The 23,040-nt window shown below is 41.0% G+C and overlaps 2 protein-coding genes across 2 annotated transcripts; both read left to right on the top strand.

Moving 5' to 3' along the window:
• The first annotated feature begins 8,448 nt into the window (after positions 1–8,448).
• Positions 8,449–12,285, top strand: LOC122739329 (protein FRG1-like). The gene is given in 4 exon segments (XM_043981113.1): positions 8,449–8,512; positions 9,059–9,069; positions 11,579–12,200; positions 12,203–12,285. Coding segments are annotated over 4 exon segments (780 nt in total).
• Positions 12,286–17,247: 4,962 nt separating this feature from the next.
• Positions 17,248–18,798, top strand: LOC122743409 (inosine-5'-monophosphate dehydrogenase 2-like). Its single transcript, XM_043988349.1, is given in 1 exon segment — positions 17,248–18,798. A coding segment is annotated over 1 exon segment (1,512 nt). The 3' UTR covers positions 18,760–18,798.
• Positions 18,799–23,040: the final 4,242 nt, after the last annotated feature.

Below are 23,040 nucleotides of genomic sequence, written 5' to 3'. Positions count from 1 at the left end.
ATCCACTGCGCCACCTAGCTGCCCTGAAGATAAGCTTCTTAAAGGTAAGGAATGTTTCATTATTGTCTTTGTCAAGTATAGTGTCTGGTACTTGGTAAGTACTTAATAAATGCTTATTGATTAATTGATTGTCTTGGTTTCAGCTAATATATGTGCGTGTAGTATATGTATTTGCATATATGTATGTATGTGTATGTATGTATATATATATATACACACACATTTGGATGTATTCCCAAATCTATATCTTCAGATCTGACTTTTCACCCAGTCTCCAGACCCATGTTTCTAATTGCCTATTAGAAATCCCACCCAGATATCCTTACAGGTGCTCAAACCACACTTTTTGTTTAAAAACACTATTCTTTCTTATTTCCCAAGGTCCCACCATACTCCCAATCTATAATATTCAAAATATTAGCAATAGTTTAGACTTATCTCTATCTTCTCACATACAACCATGCCTTTATCTACTGTCTTCAATTTCAGTCAGTCAATAAACATTTATTTTGTGCCTACGGTGCACCAAACATCAAACTAAGTAAGAGGGAAACAAATATGAAAAGGAAAGATAGTCCCTGCCCTTAAGGAGTTTACAGTCTATTGAGGGAAGACAATGTATGGAAGGACAGGGGTGGGGAGTAGGTGGGTGTAATGGAGAAGTCCCAAGGAATATATCTAGGTAAGAAATGAAGAGATCACTGGCCTGGCCTCCCCTTTAAATGCTCCCCTCTGGTAGGAGCTATAGACTTCCAGCCTGTAGTCTGAGAGAGGCCTCAGGAGAAGAGAGTACCTATGAAGTGTGAATACCAGGGCTGATGAGATCTTATAGGAGGAGGAGGAAGGTCCTGGGAGTATTAGAGGAGCCCTAAGGAGCCCAGCCAGCACCCTAGTGCACATCTCATTATCACTGACTGATTTTAACAGTCTTCTAAATTATTTTCCTGATTTCAATTTTTGCCCCTCTCATATAAACTCCACATAGTTGGCAGAGTAGGCTTTGTTATGTAAACATTTCATCATATTTCTCCTCTCTTCATAACTCTTCAATGATTTGTTCTCGTTCACTGAATACAATCCAAGCAGCCATCACTTGGTATTTGAGCTTCTCCTTAACCTAGTATCATCCTACCTTTCCAGCTAGGAATGCTTTTTTTTTGGGGGGGGGGGGAAGTGAGGAAAATCCAGACTCTATGGCCGCTACCTCTCCATCAGAAAGCAGTTAGAAAGTCCAACTCCCTTTTGGTTGGGACTGGTGGACAGAACCTACTTCTGCAGTGATTTGCAGACTCACTTTAATTCAGGGTGTGTCTCTCTTTTGCTTGCAGCTCACTGCTAAGGACCTAAGCCTTCCCTTGGAGTTTGGTTCATTAAAACTCCTTGTTGGTGCTCTTCCTTAGGCATTTATTGTTAATTCACTCAATTAAACTGTTTTCCCTTAATCTGGGAGATTAGAGGCAGTTAACACAGAAAAGAAGGATTACACTTGTTCTGCTTGGCCCCAGGAGGCGGAAAAAGGAAGAATTAATGGAAGTTGCTGAGAGGTGGATTTAACCTCAATCTAAGGAAAACAACTTTAAGAATCAGAACTATTTTAAAGTGGAATTGGTTGCCTCTGGAGGTAGTGAGCTCCCCATCATTGGAGATCTTCAAGTGGAGAGCTGAGAAATCCTTGTTGGGGATGTTCCAGAGGGGGTTTCCATTTGGATACAGGTTGAACTGGACCTCTGAGCTCCCAACTCTGAGTTCTATTGTCCTAAATTTGAGGATATGGCTTATTTCTTATTTTCTCTGTTCTCAAGCAAAGATTTGTGGGAAAAGATAACGTTTTAGCTGTCAAAATTTCTAACCTTAGACTAACCTCAGGCAAATGTGGAACAAGTTTGAACAAATTTCACTATCTTTTTATTGCCCTCCTTCTATTTTAGTTTAAAAGTATTTAACTGCCATTTGGGGGGGGGGGGCAGGGTTAGCAGCTGTGTTCTTTTTTGGCGATAGAGATGGCCGAGAGGCCTGATGGCTGGGAAATCATTTCATATCAGCAATACACATATACCTGCACATGCATGAATATTCTGAATAGTATGACATTTGAGGGTTAGATATGATAATTATAGCTAGCATTTACAGAATGCCTTTAAGGTTTGCACAGTGCTTGGCATATATTATCTCATTTGATCTTCAGAAGCCTGGGAGGCAGGTGCTATTATTTTATAGATGAGGAAATTGAGGCTGACAGGGGTCAAACAACTTTGGCCAGCATCACACCCGGTTAAGTGTCTGAATCAGGATTCGAACTCATGTCCTCCTGACTCTAAGACAGGACTTTATCCATTGTTACATTATTGCCATATGTAATATAAAGCAGCAAGCTATGAATATGGCAGTTGTATCTTCAACAGACAGGACACTTTTGACATTTTGTGAGTGATCAATTTAGCAAACATTCCAAAGAGATACTGTGTGCCTTTAGCAAGTACTGCAGAGAATGATACTGTATATACTTCTATGCTGCATTACAATGAGGAAGGGGTGGGGGAATTCTGAATAGGGTGAGTGAGGAAAACATCAGAAGGACACTCTGAACTACCATTTTTAAATACCAGGGTTTACAGATGGGCAAAAGTCATAGACACATGCACTTTATGGAAAGGACTGTTGGCCGTGCATTGATATTTGGGTCACCTTTGAAAATTCCCAGCTCTTAGGGATCTCAAACCTTCCCTTAGAAAAATGAGGTAGAGTCCCAGATCACTTTTCATAGTTAAGCAACTTAGGCATTATTTTAATTACTGTTAACATAAGTTTACTTTCCTAGTAGATCAATCCTTTCCTCTACTCTAGGTTGGGTATCAAACAGAGCTGCTATATGTACTATGCATGGCATGAAATACAGATATTACAGTGAATTAATAGGTCAACACGTATTTATTAATTGAGTGCTAGATGTCAGGCAACTAGGTGGTATGGTGAATAGAGCGCTGGGTCTGGAGTCAGAAAGATCTGAGTTTAAAACTAGCCTCAGCTACTTGCTAGCTGTGTGATCCCGGACAAGTCACTTAATCTCAGTTTGCCTTAGTTTTAACATCTATAAAGCAGGGCAGCTAGATGGTGCAGTGGATAGAGTGCCAGATCTGGAGTCAGGAAGACTCATCTTCCTGAGTTCAAATCTAGCCTTATACACATAATAGCTGTGTGACCCTGGGCAAGTCACTCAACCCAATTTGCCTCAGTTTCCGCTCCAGTATCTTCGCCAAGAAAACCCCAAATGGCATCAGGAAGTGTCAGACATGACTGAAAAATGACTGTAACAACAACTCATCTGTAAAATGGGGATACACTAGAGATACACCACCATCACAATAACAACCACAACTACAACCACCACCACCACCACAAGAAGTATCAGGCACAGTTCTTGATGTTGGGATTATAAATACAAAAATGAGGTGGTCTTCAATCTTAGAGTGTTTGCATTTTAATGAAAATATATGACATGTTAACAAATAAAAACAGGATCTACATATATCTATAAGTAATTTATGTGAATATATATATATATATATACAGAGAGAGAGAGAGAGAGAGAGAGAGAGAGAGAGAGAGAGAGAGAGAGAGAGAGAGATTAAAATAATGGGATTTGTCAGACGCCCAGGGGCCCCACCTGAAGATTGACTTGGAATTGATTGAATTGGGTGAGACTGAGAAACTGACTGAGAACCTATTTAAGAATGATTAAATCGAGACCACACATGGCTGACCCTGAGTAGGGTGTTGTTCTCAGAGGTTGTGGACTATGCCATCAACAGGAGACCACTCTCAGCCAATCAGCTTGAAGGACCTCCCCTTTTGGGGAGGAAGACAGGAAGTAGGAAGTTGAGGATGGCTTGCTGGATCTCTGTTTTTCGTCCAGAACTGGCTTGGTGGCGGCAGACAGAGAAAAGGAGAGTCCCCCTTTTCGTCCAGGACTTTGGTGTGGTGAGGGATTTCATGTGGACTGCTAGGAAAAGCAAGGGTTTCTCTCTGGCTATACCATATAGATCTAAACTAGGGTTTTCCATTCTCTCTCTTCACTAACTTCTAATACACTTTAATAAATCCTTAAAAGCCTAAACTCTTGCTGAATTTATCAGTAAATCTTAGCCAGTTTCTGCCCCCAAAACTGGGGGGGCGGGTGGAGCAGATTAGGAACCACATTAGATTTTAAACACCATAATATACATACAGTGATTTTAGTAAGGTAGAAGCCTACTAATAATAGAGAGACTTAGGAAAAGCCCCTTGAAGGAAATAGGCCTTAAAGGGAGAGAGAGAGAGTAGGAACAGTCTTTACAAAAGAAATAGAATGTTATGTAGAGAGAATAGGAAGTAGAACAGTTCAGCAGCATCACAGAGTATGTGAGGGGAAGTCACTGGTAATCAGCCTGGAAAGACAACCTTGTTCTTGATTGTGAAGGATGTTACATGCCAATCAGAGGAGATTATATATTATCCTAGAGGCAATGGGGAGCTATTGAAGATTAGTGAGCAGGGGAGTTATAACTCTTAGGAATATCTATTTGGGTCATCTATGTATTCTGAGGATTTGTGGTTCATGGTATAAGATGTTGGGGGAGAACTAACGAGATGAGTTAAAGATGAATCTGATAACATGAGCCTGCAAAATTAGCAGGTGTCCTCATCAATAAAGTAGATTGAAATTTAGGATTGGAACTCCAGGGAGAGATAAGGACAGAGAGATGGATTCAGGCCTCAATTTGTTCATATAGAGGTGATAATTGAAGCCATGGGAATAGATAAGATCCCAAAGGAGAGTGATGATAATTCATAATTATAATGATGATGATGATAAGTATTACTACTGATACTTATATAGACCATTAAAATTTACAAAGCACATTAAAGATATTATCTCATTTGAACCTCACATTAACCCTGTCACCATTTTAAAGATGAAGAAATCAAGGTGAACAGAGTTTCAGTGACTTGCTGAAAGTCACACAGCTAGTAAGCTTCTGAGGCCACATTTGAACTCAGGTCTTCCTGACTCAAAAGAAGAGAGACAATGATAGAACCTTTGGGGGACCCACAGGTTTAAAGGTGTGGAAGGAGCATAAGGAATCAGTAAAAGAAACAAAGGGGTAGTTAGTGAAAGAAGAGGAGACCCATAGGAATATTGTCCTAAGGAAGCCAATAATATCAATAAAGAGGGGGTGGTTCACGGGGATAATCTGTCACAGAGAAACTAAGGAAGGCAAGAAAAAATGCCTTTGGATTTAATATCAATGAGGTGGTGGGTGAGATGCACATTGGGTTACCAGGGTCTGAGGAAGTGGCAGGTGGCTCTGAAATATTCAGATTTATTGACTTCTCATCCACAGACAAACCATGAGCTGGACTTTCTGCCTATTTTTGGACAGTCTATTTAGCATAGCATGTATAAGTTATGAAGAAGATCTTGGTGGGAAGCTACAAGCAAGCAAGCAAGAACTGAACTCCTTTAGTGTGCACGTTGCCTAAATCCTGTGTGCTCTGAGACCTCAGAAAGACAAGATACCCCAGGGGACACCTATAAGCCAGTCTGCAGCTAGGTGGCATGTTATAAAAACTGCTGGGCCTAGAATCAGGAAGACCTGAGTTCAAATCCAGGCTTAGAAGTTGTGTGTCCCTAAATTAATCACATAACTTCTTTTTGTCTCAGTTTCTCTAATTATAAAATGGAGATAATAACAGAATCCACTTTGTAGGGTTGGTGTGAAGATCAAATGATATAATATTTGTAAAGTACTTAACATAGCATAGAGTAGGTGCTATATAAATGGTTATTCTCTTTCCCCATCCATCCAAGAGAAACTATAGCAAATCACAAAGGACTGACCCAATAGAGAAGGAACCTAAGGCCTTAGTACTATGTGACCAGGTCAATTCCCTTCTAATTCTTCCTCTCACAATTATACTATCTTTCTCCTTGTGGAATCCAGAATGATGGGATCCATTTTGGGTATCAGTGCAGATCCATAAGGCTAATGGCCTCCTTAGGTAGCCAGTGGTTAACTGTACTCGTACCTGTACAGGATCAAAGGGTGACCCTCCCTAGAGAAGCATCTGTTCACTGCTCACTCTATTTTCTCTGTAGTGCACAGTTCTATTATGACTACTGACATCAGACATCAGACATCCTCTTGGGGATCCTTACATACTCCCATCTTTATTCCATGGGGTATCCTTGCTCTTTGATTGTTTCTAATGGAAATAGTTCATTCATGTAGGGCAGTAGTTCTCAAAGTTTTAGATGGGATGCTGGGAATCTGAGACCCTTTCAGAGGGTCCATGAGACTCAAACTATTTTCATAATAATATTATGAAATATAATCATATTGTAAATATTAGTAGACATAACCACAAGAATCAAAAGCTCCTTTTTAGGAGTCCATTATTATTATTATTATTATTATTATTTTGGCAGGGCAATGAGGGTTAAGTGACTTGCCCAGGGTCACACAGCTAGTAAGTGTCAAGTGTCTGAGGTCAGATTTGAACTCAGGTCCTCCTGAATCCGGGGCTGGGGCTTTCTCTACTGCAACAACTAGCCGCCCCCCCAGTTTTGAGAACCAGCATGCCTGTGTCTATCCAGTCCCAGCTAAGCTCCCACCTTCTATAGGAAGGAGCTTTTTCTACTCCTCCTTAATTCTACTGCCTTTCTTCTGTTGATTATTTCCAATTTGTCCTGTATTTAGCTTGTTTCTATAGTTATCCCTTCCATATCATGACTTTTCCCATCAGAGTTTCAAATATTGTGGGTTGACATAAGAAATGAAATGGGAATTTTGGGGGTGTTTTGCAGAAGCTGCAGATGACACACGAAGGTCAGCAGATGACACAGAAAAAGTTTACAGACTCAGAAATGCATAAAATTTATGTCTAGTATTGTATGATACCAGCATATTTTATCTTTTAATACCATAATAATTCAGACTTCTTCTCTGGTACTAAGGGATGGCCAAACAATTGTATGTAGACTTTCCAGATCATGGGGGCACCATGTTCCTAATCCCTTCCATGTTGTTTATGTATTGTTTTCCCCCCTAGACTGTGAAGTCTTTGAGAGGCAGGAACTGTTTTTTGCCTTTTTGTGTATCGTAGCATGTCCATGTGCCCAGTACAGTGCCTGACACAGAAAAGGTATGTAATAAATGGTTATTGACTGACTGACTGACTGACAGTAAATGAAGCAGTCCTATTACTTTCTCTCCCTCTTTCAGTACCTCTTCATGGACCTTGTCTTCCGCCTGTGTGCTCATCATGATGGGTGATGGTTGCTCCCTTGGCTATTTCAGGATTTCACTTGGAAAATAGTCTTGGAGTAAGATAGAAAGAATAGGGAGAGGGGAACCTTCTTGACCTTGATTAAGCTTCCCATGTGAGCTTCAATTTAAGGGGTGGTTAGCTCTAGCTCTCTTGGGGCTTTGACCACCAGCTGTCCAAGACTGAAAAGGGTTTGCAAACTGCAACTCTAACCAAAGCTAGCATTTTGATTTCAACATGGGTCATCCTACTGTTTTCTGTGCTCAGTGGTGGTCCTGTGCTGCTCTGTTCTCTGTGCTGCATTACTCTTTGTTGATGGCTATTCTGTTCTGATACAGCAGAGATGGACAGTAGCCCTTGTTGCTACTGGAAGCTTCCATGGCTGCTGGTTGTCTCCAATGAGTTACTCCTTGATCCTATCCTCTGGTCTTTGGCTGTGCAGCCTCTGCAGCTGACTGCTATTTTCTAAGAGAAAATCTGCTTGTCTTCAGGTATTCACCCTCTTCCTTCATGGAGAGAAAGGTCTGTTAGCTGTTTAGCTGAAGAACCCCAAGGACTATCTTGAACATCTTTGTCATACAAACTTTAGCCAGCTAGATCAAGAAGGCCTTAGACATATTTAAGTACCTTTTTGAATTGCTTTTCTTTTGTTGTTTCCCAGGGTAACTTCATTTAAGCTCATAGGGTCAGAAGTTCCTTTTAACTCTTATATTCTTGGGTCACTAGACTTAGTTCCCTTTAAAACATTAAGCAACAGTTAGCAAAACTTCATGGGAGCTGGCGGGAGTTAAAGGCTTTCTTCCAATCCTATCACACCATGGGTTGTTATGCAAATCAATTTGGGAGCAAAAGTGAAAATTGACAGGTTCCTTGCTCTTCATTCCTTCCTTTGCTATGCTTTCCTGTCAACAACAAAATCACTTGTATCCCTACACTAAATAACCTCTGGTTAATTATAGTTGACTAAATGATACTTTCCAAAAGTAGCTCATGTGTCCTCTCCCCTGACTTACTTTCCTGATACTGTCTCTACCCCAACTATAGCTAGAAGACACAGTGGATAGATGAGCTAGAGAAGGAAATAGCAAATTATTCCAGTATCTTTGCTAAGAAAACTCCAAATGAAGTCACAAAGAATTGGACATGACTGAAATGACTGAACAAGAAGACCTAAAATACAATAACCAATTCCATGTGAGCTTCCCATGTGGGTGGATAGCAGATTCTACTCATGTTTAAATTTTGGTGAATTACATGATGCCTGGCTCTGCATAGCTTGATCTGTTTCAATAATCTAAAGTTACTGATGAAATATGAATCCTTTAAGGTCACATGTTCAATCAGAAATCTAATTCAGGACAATTGGCATTTAAAGTTACTTGAAAATAGTTGGCTTTTATGGTCAATTGGCTATTGCCAAGTTGCTGATAATAATTCATAACACTTATTGAAAGAATATAAAACATCACTTTTTAAGACTGCTCAGGACTATATTTTAAGGCAAAGAAGAGATACAGGAATTTATACTTTATGCCAATTTGGACATAATTGTTATTAATAAATTAGCAAGAAAGCAGTAGCAGAAGGATGAATTGTTGGAGTTCATTAACTTGAGGATGATTCTCTCTGTTTAATCCAATTATTTCGAAGATAGCATATTCATAAGAAACAGTGACATTTCAAACCAAGGGAATAGAATACAGAGAAAAAAATTACTAATGGGATTCTATACTGGTGTTTTGGACAAAAAAAGCACAATCCAAGGTTCGTTGAAGACTTTGATTCACCCAGACTTTCCATGATTTCATTTTCTATCCATTCTGAAAGCACAAGAATTGTTGAGACTGAAAACTATGCTTGGAAAACAAATGAGAATTGGTGTGGCATTGAAGTGATTGTCAATTGTAATGGATGATTATTTTACACTTAGTATGTGTAAATGAGTTACTTACTACCTTATACCAGGTAGTATAAGGAACTGTGGAGACTCCTCTAATACACAAATTTATACACTTTATGCATGTATATATACTATTATATATGTCATATGCACATACACATATAAAATATAATATGTATCTATATGTTACAATAATCCATTTATATAGCACATTAGTTTATAAGGTTAAAGGCCTGAAGTAACTGCAACAGATATCAGCAAAAAAGCTAACAGCTCAGAATTTTCATTAATTAAGCTCTTATTTTTCTTTTTTTCTTTGCGGGGCAATGAGGGTTAAGTGACTTGTCCAGGGTCACACAGATAGTAAGTGTCAAGTGTCTGAGGCCGGATTTGAACTCAAGTCCTCCTGAATCCAGGGCTGGTGCTTTATCCACTGCACCACCTAGCTGGTCCCTTTAGTTCTATTTTGAAGATTGGTTATAAGTAAGGCTTTTCTGACAATTTTCCTTACATACATATCCAAGACCACTCTGGAGCCAGAAGGGCTTTGTCCCAGGTTGCTTACATGGAAGTGTATGTTGCTTTTCTTGGAGGAGCTCTTTTTGAGTTGACTGCTATCTTTGCCCCTTGGATTGTAATCTGATCTCCCTTGGCCTCCCCAAGGTTCCCATCAATGTAATATCATTCTCTTAGAATCATCTTTCCCTCAATTCCCATAGGAGTTAGGGTCAAACTCTCCCTTTCTTTGGTTGACTGACCCCACTAACTGGGTCCTAAATCACTTCACTTATCACAGACTTTTTGCTTCTAAATTTGTTTCTCATTCCCTCATTTCGACATCTTAATGATTTTTATTACAATCATCCTCTCACATCCTATCAAGAGTGTGGAGGCTACCAGAGTCTCAGGGTTGGAAGGGATTTCAGAGGCCAAAGAGTCTAATTCATACCTTAGTAACATATCTGAAAACAGGCAGCTAGTCTTTGTTTGAAGACCTCTAGGGAGAGGCTCTCCTTTCTGAGACAGTCCATTGCACTATGGGAAAGCTCTATTTTTTTTTTGTTTACTTCAAGCCTCTCTGTAGCTTCCATGCTGCATTATTTAGGGTCAAAAAGACCAAGGTATTAGCCTTATTCCACATGATAGATAAGCCCTTTAGTTTCTTGAAGATTATCTCATCCTGGATTTGCAACTTAGTAGCACTGTGACCCTGGATGAGTAATTTCAATTTTCTGAGCTTTGTTTTCTGATTCTGTAAAATAAAACTGTGTAGTAAGGAGGGTTGTGAAACTCAAGATAATGTATGTAAAACACTTTGTAAATTTTTAAAAATGCTATATAAATACCAGTTATAATCAGCATTTTCAGCATCATTGTGACAATTATTATTAGCTTAAAGTCACCAATCCTCCTGTCTGGTGACAATAACTTCATTCCTTGAACCTTCCACTGCACTTCTACTGAATGTTTATAGAGTAATACAGGAGTGTGATGGAAAATATTTAATAAGTGGGCTGGGTGGAGGGGAAGGAGGAAGATGTGCAAAACACATTTGAGCCTAATCTGCATTATTATTAATACTTTCTTAAGTTTAGGCAATCAACCAAACAATCAATTAAGGCCTGATTTGGAGGGAGTTTCTGAGGTGTAAAAGTTCACACTGAAAATTGAATAATGACTCCCTTGAGCCATTTAGAGCTGGCTCCAGCACACCCCTGGTGTGGATTGGGCATCGGAGAACTTGATTTTAAATCTCAGCTTTCCACTTACTAGTTCAATGAAGGTTTTGTTCCATATGTGTAAAGAGAGAGTGCCATGTATGGGGTATGGGAAGGAAAGAGTCCCAAGATGAGTTCACATATCTAGCATAGGCCGGGAGGTGGTAAATGTTCCAAAGTGGGGGCTGTAGCGCCCCCTCCTCTGTGGGCTGACCCTGCCCTCTGTAGCCCCTCTCCTAGAGCCCTCTCTCGGCCCTCCTCTGCTGCTCTGCCACCTCCCCCACCTCAGCTCTCACTGGGCCCTGTGGTCCAGCTCTGTACCTGTGGGCAGTCCCTGGAGATTTCACCCCCAGTGCTGCGGCCTTGTCCATAAGCTCAGCCAGCGAATTCTGCAGCACACACCGCCTCTCTCCCTGTGTTCTCCATCCCATCCCCAGCAGTTAATGATAGGAGCTAGCCTGTGTGCTGGGCTTCTGTCCTCCTAACAACCCTGGGAGCCGTGGTTATCTCCATTGTACAGAGGAGGAACCTGAGGCCACACAATGAGTGTCCTTCTGATGCTGCATTTGGACTTGGGCCTTCCTGTCTTCAGTTCCGGCACACTAACTACTGTGCCACCCACTCCCTCAGCTACTGAATGGTTATCAATTGTAAGAAGAAGAAAAACAAAGAGAAGAAGAGAAAAAGGGAAGAGGAAGAAGAAAGCCAGCTCGACTGTGTTGGAAAGTGGTGGGCAGTCAGAAACTTTGGTGAAATTTCTGGAACCATAGAGATGGAAATGGACAAAGGAACCTACGTCCCCACCCTTGACAATGGCCTCTTTATCCTGGAAGCCCCACACAGAGAAGACGATGAGGGCCCCAGCCCTCCCGAGCAACTCACAGCAGTCAAGCTGTCAGATTCCAGAATTGCCCTGAAGTCTGGCTATGGAAAGTACCTCAGAATAAATTCCGATGGCCGGTTTGTGAGGCAATCGGACATAGGACCCCGCGAGCAGTGGGAACCGGTCTTCCAGGATGGGAAGATGGCTTTGCTGGCTTACAACAGCTACTTTATCAGATGTGATGAAGGAGGTGATATGGAAGCCAAGAGCAAGACTGCAGGGGAAGAAGAAATGATCAAGATACGCTCTTGTGCAGAAAGAGAAAACAAGAAAAAAGACGACATTCCCGAAGAGGACAAAGGGAATGTGAAGTATTGTGAAATCAACTACATAAAGAAATTCCGAAGTTTCCAAGACCATAAACTAAAAATAAGCAAAGAAGACAGCAGAGTTCTTAAAAGGCCCAGAAGGACAGACTTTTTCACGAGACATTCCTGGACAGGAGAGTCAAGTTGAAAGCCGACAGATACTGCAAGTGAGGGAAACCTTCTTTGTCATCCTGTTCTCCTTTTCCTTGTTCTTCCTGAATAAAACACTCAGCAGATGTGACTCTTTATAAAGAAAAGTTGTTTCTTTTGTGTTCTTGTGGAGGCCACCCCTTGGGACCCAATGCTGTCAGGGGGCCTTGCTAAAGGAAGCGCCTCAGATCAAGGAGAGCCCTGAGACATCATTGGGAGAAGAACCCACAGTCCTGGAGTTGTCCTCCTTGGGTAGGACACCACCCAGGCCCTGAGATGTTCCCTCCTTGGGAACTTGATCCACAGTTATAAATTAGGTGGTGCGGCCTCCGCGGCTGAGAACTTAAAACTTGATTTCAAAGCCTTTTGGGGAGAAACTGAGGCTGGATGCAGGCCAAGGGAAGCACAGGGGGCAGGGTAAAGGAATCCTGCAGAGTGTCTACAATGAATGGGCCTCCCACTCTCGAGGAGAGGCAGCTGTGCCAAGAGGCGTCTAGAATAGAGGGGGTGGGCCCTGCATGAGCAGCAGCTCCTGCTGGCAGCTTCCTCCCTGCATGCCCCAGAGAGGTGTCACTGAATTTTAGCTGGGACCAGAGTTCACCACACCTCCCTCCTTCTGGGGGTAGGGGGTGACTGCGCTCACCCTGACAAGTGTCCTCCAGCTCCTGGAAAGAAGATGGCCAGGAGTGGGCAGGGCCCTACTGACCATCTCACCATGTTCCAGATGGGGAGACAAGGGTCCTGCCCAAGATGCACTTGAGTTTTTGTTCACCCCATGCACACCAATAAATGTTTCCTCTGGGTTGACAAAAAAATGTTCCAAAGTTGGATAGTCTAGTCTTCCAAATAAAAGAGATTAAATTATACATTGTCTCTCCAGTTCACACTGATGTGGAAACACCTACCTTTGGCCAGATTTTTCTCAGCTTGGTTTTAGAGGGGATTTTTAAACTCTTTGTGTGTGTCATAAACCCCTTCAGTAGTCTGGTAAAGCTGAAGAACCACTTCTAAAAATAATTTTTAATGCATAACATAAAGCCACAGGATTATACAAGAAAATAATTAAATTGAAATACAGTTATCAAAACATTTAAAAAAATTTATAGGGACTCCCCTCCCCCAGGTTAATAAATCCTGGTCTAGGACTTTAAAAATACAAAATCATCCATAGGCAATATTATTTTTTTCACTTTTTTTAAAAACAGGGTCTTTAGAATTTTATTTTTCCAAATGGCATGTAAATGGGGCAGCTAGGTGGCGCAGTGGATAAGGCACCAGCCTTGGATTCAGATGGATCTGAGTTCAAACCCAGCCTCAGACACTTACTAGCTGTGTGACCCTGGGCAAGTCACTTAACCCTAATTTCCCTGCCACCCCCCCAAAAATACCCCAAAAACCAAATGGCATGTAAAAACCAATTTTGACACTAATTTTTAAAAACTTTATGTTCCAACTTCTCTTCTTTCTTCCCACCCCCACCCCAAGAACTCAAGAAATTCAATATAAGTTATAGATGAGTAATAGATAACTTTTATATTGTACCTTAAATTTGACAAATAATTTTCTTCACAATAACCCAGCAAAGTAAGTACCATACTTTTTGCCATCATTGTCATCAATCAATCAGTTCCGGTCTTTCATCATGAATGCCTGAAAGTCCTCTTTTTCATTGAAATCCCATTTTCCCCCTGAAAGATTATACTCAGGTTTATTGGGTAGGTGATTTTTGGTTGTAATCTCAATTACTTTACCCTCCAGAATATCATATTCCATGCCCTCTGATCCTTTAATATAGAAGCTGCTAGATCCTGCGCTATCCTAACTGTGGCTCCACAGTATTTGAATTGTTTTTTTCTGGCTGCTTGCAATATTTTCTCCTTGCTCTGGGAGTTCTGGAATTTGGCTATAATATTCCTGGGAGTTTTCTTTTTGGGATCTCTTTCACGAGGTGATTGGTACATTCTTTCAATTTCTATTTTACCTTCTGCTTCTAGAATATCAGGACAATTTTCCCTGAGAATTTCTTGGAAGATGATGTCTAAGCGTTTATTTTGATCATGGTTTTCAGGCAGTCCAATAATTTTAAAATTATTTCTCCTGGGGGCAGCTAGGTGGCGCAGTGGATAGAGCACCGGCGCTGGATTTAGGAGTACCTGAGTTCAAATCTTGCCTCAGACACTTAACACTTACTAGCTGTGTGAACCTGGGCAAGTAGCTTAACCCCAATTGCCTCACTAAAAAAAAATAAAAAAAATAATTTCTCCTGGATATATTTTCTAGGTCAGCAGTTTTCCCAAGAAAATATTTCACATTGGCCTCTATTTTTTATTCATTTGTATTTGCTTTATTGTGTCTTGGTTTCTCATAAAGTCAGTAGCTTCCATTTGTTCAATCCTAATTCTTAGGCAATTATTTTCTTCAGAGAGCCTTTTTAATCTCCTTTTCCATTTGGCTTTTCAAGCTGTTGACTTTTTTCTCATGACTTTCCTGCATCACTCTCATTTCTCTTTCCATTTCTTCCTCTAACTCTCTTACTTTATCTTCAAGTGCCTCTATGACCTGAGACCAATTCATATTTTTCTTGGAAGCTTTGGATGTAGGATCCCTGACCTCTGAGGATGCACCTCAATACTCCTTGTTACTAAAGAAGCTTTCTATGGTTTGCAATCTTCTCTGCTTGCTCATCTTGCCCATCTTTTACTTGACTACCAACACCTTCCCAGTATGGGGCCCTGATTACAGGCTATACTGTCCCAAGCCACAGGGGGTCCCAGGTGATAAGACTCAAGGAGGGGCAGGTTCTTCACTCACTTTGCCTATTCTCTGATCCATAGATAACCCCAGGCCAACTTGCTAATTAACCAGGCCACACAATTTTGTTTGCTGTGGTTGTTAGCTCTGATGAGCCTGCACCCCTTCCCCACCTGGGCTTCTGCTATTCAATATTTCTTCCTGGTTCCCCACTGGGGTAGGACAGGCAAATTCCTTCTCAGCTCCTGAAGACACCCCTGTATTTCCCTCCCCCCACCTCCCCATTAGCCATTCAGCCCTTTCACCACACTGTGAGCTTAGTTCTAGAAGATGCTGTAGCTGCAGCTGATTAGGAGGCTCATGGGTATATTTCTCTGGCACAGCCTGCCTGGGGTGGATCTGCGTCATTTGTGATCACAGGGTTGGACTCCACTTCCAGCCTGGCACCCCTCCTGCTGAATTTCTCAGCTGTCTTTGGCTGGAAAAATAATCTCAGCCCATCTTTTTGCGGGTTCAGCTGCTCCAGGAGTTATCTTATGGCTGTGTTTGGAGTTTTTGGGGGTAATTTTGTCAGGAGTTCTGAGTGTTTACTGCCTTTCCTCCACCATCTTGGCTCTATCCCCCCCATAGACAATATTATATAATTTGTTCCCATCGTTGACTCATATTTTATCCATACCTTGAAGTTTAAGCTCAAAGAAAAACTCCAAATATAAAATATCTCATTTCCCATTAAAATTTTTATTTCCACATCAGCTTTGTGTGAATTCAAGGGAAAACACAATAACATTATAGTTTGGATACATTTTCTTCATGAAATAGATACAAAAATCTAGTATTATGATTTTGATTCCATGAAACTAAGAGGCTGCTAGGAAATGCAAGATATATACACTTTATGCAGATGGTGTGAGTTCTTTACAATCACCTTTTTGCGTGTCACTGTTTTGTGACTTTTGGCCCAACTTTGTGAAGATAATAATAATAGCTAGAATTTATATAGCACTTTAAGGCTCACAAAGTTCTTTACACATATTTAATTCTTACAACAAACTTGCAAGCCAAGTGCTTTACAGATATCATCCCTTCATATTTACCTCACTTTTCAGATGAAGAAACTGTGGCTAAAAGAGTTAAGCAACTTTCCCAGGGTCATACAGCTAAGTATGACAAAATTTGAACTTGGTTCTTCCTGACTCAAATTCCAGCACTCTATCTATTGTGTCATTTGGGTTGTGTCTATGTGGATAAGAATAGTTGTCAAACTCTGAAATGTTTATAATATAATGGCAATTGGTTTTAATTGTGTTTTTATTTTTAATTGTTCTCCTTCATCTTTATTTTAATGCACAGTCCTATGCAGTACTTTTAGTGGCTCCATGTTTCTTTCTGAATCCAAAGGCTGCCTTTAAAAAAATAGTATTCTTCTTATGAATTCTGCATGACCATGACTCAAAGTCAAAGAATAAAGTGGAGAGTCAAAGGCAATGATGAGGTACATGGTGTCTGTGAGAAGGCTGAAATGCATAATTGATGAAAAATTATAGGGAGAATAGGTGTAGAAGATATCATCAGAGAAATGTAGGATTGGAAAAAAAGGTATGATGGTTATGTGATGAAAAGGTGATGGAAAGAAAGGATGACCCACATGTTCTTTTTGGTATGCATGGCATGCCAAGAGATTCCAAGAGAGGGCATACCTCTTCTCCACCTTCCTCCCATCAAGTTGTATGGTTCCCCAGTGGAAGATTTGTGGGAGTATGTGGACAAGACTAACAAAGAATGAATGGGCATAGAGAGATTGCAAAGGTCCCAGTCATCATTGGAGGAAGATATACTATCTTCCTTGAAATCATGGGTTCATCAATGTTTATATGTTTTAACCTTGTAAACTGCTTCAAACCTTTTTTTAGAAGCAGGTGAAATATAAATTAATAATAATAGCAGTATTAACAATAGACATATTTGTGAAAATCAAGCAACAGGTAGTTAAGACTAGAATAAAATGAGAGCCAAGTTTAAAGTAAGAGATGATTTGAGTTGACAGTGAAAAGTAAACATGACCCTAATTCATTACTTTTCCAACAGTCTATATACATTAACAACCTGTTTTAATTTAAAAATATATATACATAAGGTGCTCTGGCGAAGAAGTATCAACCCCACATGGCTCTGTCTGGGTCTCCCCCCCGTCTGGCTTACTTCCTCCCCGTTCCCCATCCTGTCCTCGCCATGGCAGACTATCTCATCAGTGGTGGCACTTGTTATGTTCCAGACGATGGGCTCATGGCACAACAACTCTTCAGCTGTGGAGATGGGTTCATGTACAATGACTTCCTTATCCTCCTGGGCTATATAGACTTCACAGCAGATCAAATAGATCTAACTTCAGCACTTACCAAGAAGATACCTCTGAAGACCCCACTTATTTCACCCCCAATGGCTATTGCCATGGCACTGACAGGATGTATTGGGTTTATCCATCACAACTACACCCCGGAATGCCAGGCCAATGAAATGCGCAAAGTAAAGAAATATGAGCAGAGCTTCATCACTGACCCTGTGGTCCTGAGCCCTAAAGACTGAGTCAGAGATGTGTTTGAAGCCAAGGCAAGGCATGGCTTCTGTGGAATCCCAATCACAGACAATGGCAAGATGCACAGCTGCCTGGTGGGCATCATCTCCTCTCGTGACATCGACTTTCTCAAGGAGGAGGAACGTGATCATTTTCTGAACAAGATTATGACTAGGCAGGAGGATCTAGTGGTGGCTCCTGCAGGAGTCACACTAAAGGAAGCCAATGAAATCTTGCAGTGGGGCAAGAAAGGGAAGCTCCCTATTGTGAATGAGGATGATGAGCTAGTAGACGTCATGGAACTGAAGAAGAATCGGGATTACCTCCTGGCATCCAAGGACACCAAGAAGCACCTTCTGTGTGGGGCAGCCACTGGCACCCATGAGGATGACAAGTATTGGCTTCACTTGCCAGCCCAGGCTGGTGTTGATGTGGTTGTGCTGGACTCTTCTCAAGGAAACTCCATTTTCCAAGTTAACATGATCAAGTACATCAAGGAGAAATACAACAACCTCCAGGTTATTGGTGGCAATGTGGTGACAGCTGCACAGGTGAAAAATCTCATTGATGCTGGAGTGGACATCTTGAGGGTTGGCACGGGCAGCAGCTCCATCTGCATTACACAGGAAGTGCTGGCATGTGGGCGGCCTCAGGTGACAGATGTCTACAAGGTCTCAGAATATGCACAGTGCTTCGGGGCCCCCATCATTGCTGATGGCGGCATCCAAAACATGGGCCACATTGTCAAAACGCTTGCCCTTGGAGCTTCCACAGTGATGATGGGCTCTTTGTTGGCGACCACCACAGAGGCCCCAGGCAAGTACTTCTTCTTTGATGGGATCCAGCTTAAGAAATACTGGGGGATGGGCTCCCTCGATGCCATGGACAAGGACCTCGGCAGCCAGAACTGTTACTTCAGCGAAGCAGACAAAATCAAGGTAGCTCGAGGGGTGTCCGGGGCCTTGAAGGACAAAGGGTCTATCCACAAATTTGTTCCCTACTTGATTGCTGGCATCCAGCACTCCCGCCAAGATATTGGTGCCAAGAGTCTAACGCAAGTCAGAGCCATGATGTACTCAGGGGAGCTGAAATTTGAGAAGAGGACGTTATCTGCTCAGGTTGAAGGTGGTGTCCATGGACTCCATTTGTATGAGAAGCGGCTCTTCTGAGAAGTGGCCTTGTTTGCTTTTACTGCCTCTCACCTCTCCCTCTAGGTTTTTCATTAAAAAGCTGGATATAAAATACACACACATAAGGGGTGGAGTGAGAGTAGGTTAAATTAAGGTGAATGGGCAGATGGAGTTAGTATAGCTTACTGGGGAAGTTGCACTAGGCATATGACATGGTTCATGCCAAGCCATGGGATTCGGAAGGTGAGGGGTATTGCCCAGAGGTGACGAAGAGTAGTAAAAACAGGAGATCCATAGAATTGGCAGGTGCTCTGTAATATCTATGGGATTCAGAGGAGCAAACATGGCTGAAATGGGAGAGATCCCAACTTTAGGATTGTTGCCCCTGTGTGTGAAAGGACATATGGGAGGGTAGGAGGCCAAGATAGCCATAAAAATCTCCACTTTCTCTGGGCTCTCTGGGTAGCTCCATAGCATATTCAATAATTATTAGTTATTTTGCCAGCTTGGTGACTCTTGGGGGGAGGGAGAGAAGGGGGAGAGCACCTGCTGATAAAGTTTAATGTCAAGTGTAGACTGATTTGCTTTACCTCCAGGGCCTTTTTTCTCCACTTGGAGATGGTGGCTGTTTTTCTGTCAGACACATGCTTTCCTTAATGACTGTGTAGTTTATTACCCAGTAGGTCATATCCTGTATATTTTAAGAACAAACACCTCAGAGACGGTGACTTGGTGGAAGGAGATGACATGTGTCACTGCTGTTATTTTCACTACAGCCTAGTGGAAAAACTAATTACCTTTTCATCTGGGCAAATTCAGAGGTCAGTTTACCACTACTATATCACTACATGACAGGGAACACGGGTAATTAGGTAGGATGTGTAACCTGGATATTCCATGGATCTCATTACATCTTATTTAGAAAGGCTATAATTTGATTGGTGGAAAATTAAGGCATCTTCTCATGGGTCATTTTATCTTTCTGCAATAATAATTCTTGGCTTGATTAAAAATTGATCCAGTGTCTTAAAGTGAATTTATTATTGCTGCAATCTATCACCCCCAGACAGATAATCTGGTTCCCATCTTTATCTGATTTGAAAAATCTGTCACTTATTATGTGTTGTTTTTTTCAATCATTTAAATTGATGGCGTTCCAGGCGGGCATTTACTATTGCAGGTTTCTTGAAGAAAGCTTGTACTAAAGAACAAGAGTACCTTCTTTATGGAGAAGAATCAGATAATGCGTTGATTTTAATAAAGTGATTTCGAAGGGGGCTACGGCAATGTTTTCTCTATTAAACATAAGCAAACACTATATTGGGGAGTGAGGACAACGAGCTCTTATTGTTGAGTTAAAGGGATTAGGTATTCTTCAGCATCACCAGCTACAACATTTCATCCCGAAATCAAAGGAAGAACTGAAATAGGAAACTAACAAATGAGGGGAAAACATTATGAGCTAATGCAGCCTAGGAGGTAAACGTAAGTTTAGCAGTGCAATATAAATATTTTTTCTCACTAGCTAAACCTCTTTCCAGACAGTACAAATCTAGAAGACAATATCAAACCTACCAACATCAAATTTCCTTAGCTCCCACAATTCTCTGTATGTTAATCTCATGTTTTTAAGGAATGGAGAGAAGGAATTTAAACTGAATACTACAGAACAGTTATAATTGATCAAGTGATTAACAAATAGGTGACTCAGTAGATGGAGTGCTAGGCCTGGAGTCAGAAAGACTCTTTTTTTGTGAGTTAAAATCTGGCCTCAGATACTTACTAACTGTGTGACCCTGGACAAGTCACTTAACCCTGTTTGCTTTACTTTCATCATCTGTAAAATGAGCTGGAGAAGGAAATGGTAAACCATTCTCTGCCAAGAAAACCCCAAATGGGGTCATGGAGAATTGGACACAGCTGAAAAATAACTCAACAACAACAATCTATAAAGCATTGTTAGGGTGAAAAAGAAGTATATATACAGTCTCAGACCTAAAGAGGCTTACCATCTCTTTGGGGAGACAATGAATAAAAAGTTAAATAACAAGAGGTGAGATAATTAATAGTTATAGACATTAGTACAAGGAATCTGTTGCCAGAATGCACTTCCTCCTCCCATCTAACTCTTGAATTTCCCCTTGAGGTTCCAGTCAAGGACCACCTCCTATGAGAAACCTTTCTTGATCACCTCAGGTATTAGTTATCACTCCTTCCTCAAATAATGTTCTATTAGCTATGTATCCTATTGTATTCACCCTATAAAAATAGCTAGCATGTATAGAATGCTTTAAGGTTTTCAAAATAATTTAGACAGGCAAGAAGCATCTATTAAGTATATATATATATATACACACATATAAATATATGTATATATTTTTTGGTAGGGCAATGAGGGTTAAGTGACTTGCCCAGGGTCACACAGCTAGTTAAGTGTCACGTGTTATTAAGTATATATTATGTTGCAGGTACCGTGTGAGGCACTAGGGAAACAAAGAAAGGCAAAAGACAGTCCCTGCTTTTAAGGATCTCCCAGTGTAGTTGGGAAGACAAGAGGAAAACAACTATGTATAAACAATATATATACAGGATAAATTGGAGATAATCAAGAGAAGGAAGACATTAGTATTAAGGGGGGTGGGAGTCAGAAAAAGCTTCTTATACAAGATTGAATTTTAGCTCAAAGGACCTCCAGGAAGCCAGGAGGTAGAAATGAGGAAGGAGAGAATTTCAGGCATGAGGGAACAGCTGGTCAAAACGCTCAGTTTGGAGATGGCGTGCTTTGTGCAAGGAACAGCAAAGTTGGTGACTCTGGAAGAGTTCGGGGTAGTGGGGAGTTGGAGAGTAATGTTTAAAAAGACTAGAAAGGGGGCAGCTAGGTGGTGCAGTGGATAAAGCACTTGCCCTGGATTTAAGAGGACCTGAGTTCAAATCTAGCCTCAAACATATGACACTTACTAGCTTAGTGACCCTGGGCAAGTCACTTAACCCTCATTGCCCCTCCCCCCCAAAATAAAAAGACTAGAAAGGTAGGAGGGGGCCATGTTGTGAAGATCTCTGAAAAATATTACCTCATTTTATCTTTATAATAATCTTGGGAGATGAGCAATATTATCCTGATTTTACAGATGAGGAAATGGAGGTAGATGGAGGTTAAGTGACTTGCCCAACTAGTAAATATCTGAGGATAGATTTGATCTCCCTGAAGGAAGGAACAAATTCATTTTTATTTTTCTATTCTAGTGCCTCAAACATTGCTTCACATATAATAGGTGCTTAATAAATGCTTAGATCCTGCTCTATTTCTCCCATTAGAATTCAAAGTCCACGAGGACAGAGACCTAACATATGTTCTTGCCTTTCTCTGTATTGCCATTGCTTATAGTATTTGACATATACTGAGCTCTTAATGAGTGCTTGTTGAATAATTGACTTGGTTAGATTGAATTGGATATGATTAATTATCAAATAAATATTGGAGAGAATAATTTCAACCAGAGTCCAAAAGCAGAGAAAGGTTCTAGATCAGGGAGTCTAAAGTTGATGAAATAAATCACTGTGGTCTTGAAAAATGGGTAGGATTTGGGTAAATGGAGAAAACAAGGGGGAAGCATAGTATGTATGAACAAAAACTTGAAAGTTGGGAAGTGAAAACCTGGAAGAGAAGTTTGGTGATGAGTTGTGTGAGATTTAAAATTGGATATAAGAGCATTAAACTTCTCTTTTAACTTTTCCCTTATATCTCTCCCAGACCACTAAGAAGAAAAAGCCTCTGAGCTTTAATTAGTGAGGGATTAGCTTTTATTGTTTGGGAGTTAATTAGATAACAAACAGGTGATACTGATTAGGGAAACAGGAAAGTAGAAATACAAATGAATAATCTTAGATCTAAACTTAGTCTATATTCTTTTACAAAACTCACCGAATCCCCAAACTGCCTGCCAGGCCAAGAACCAGAGCCAATCACCAAAACATGTGTGGTCACCACTAAGCTGAGAAGCCAGAGTGTGCAAGACAGTGAGCGAACTTCCGTTCCCACTCTCAGTTTTTAGTTGGCGTCCCAGAAGTATGGCGTGCTTGGCCACGCTTTCTGGGCAGCAGCAGGTGCACGGCCATTCATGGTCTCCTCCCCAAAAGGGTGGTCCTTCAAAAAACCGCTTCAGTAGTATGTGCTCAACTCTCAAATGATTCAGCTAAAACTTCTGTGTTTTTTTTTTTTACCATAGTTGGAAATAGCATATTTTGGGTTCAGACTGTAGAGGTCTTTAAAGGGCAGTCTAAAGTGTTTGGACTTGGTTCTTCAGGCAACAGGGAGTCATT

This window comes from Dromiciops gliroides, chromosome 2 (genome assembly GCF_019393635.1).
Source record: "Dromiciops gliroides isolate mDroGli1 chromosome 2, mDroGli1.pri, whole genome shotgun sequence".
NCBI classification, from domain to species: Eukaryota; Metazoa; Chordata; class Mammalia; order Microbiotheria; family Microbiotheriidae; genus Dromiciops; species Dromiciops gliroides.
Note: the sequence above shows the minus strand (reverse complement) of the source record. Positions and strands in the feature narration are given on the sequence as shown.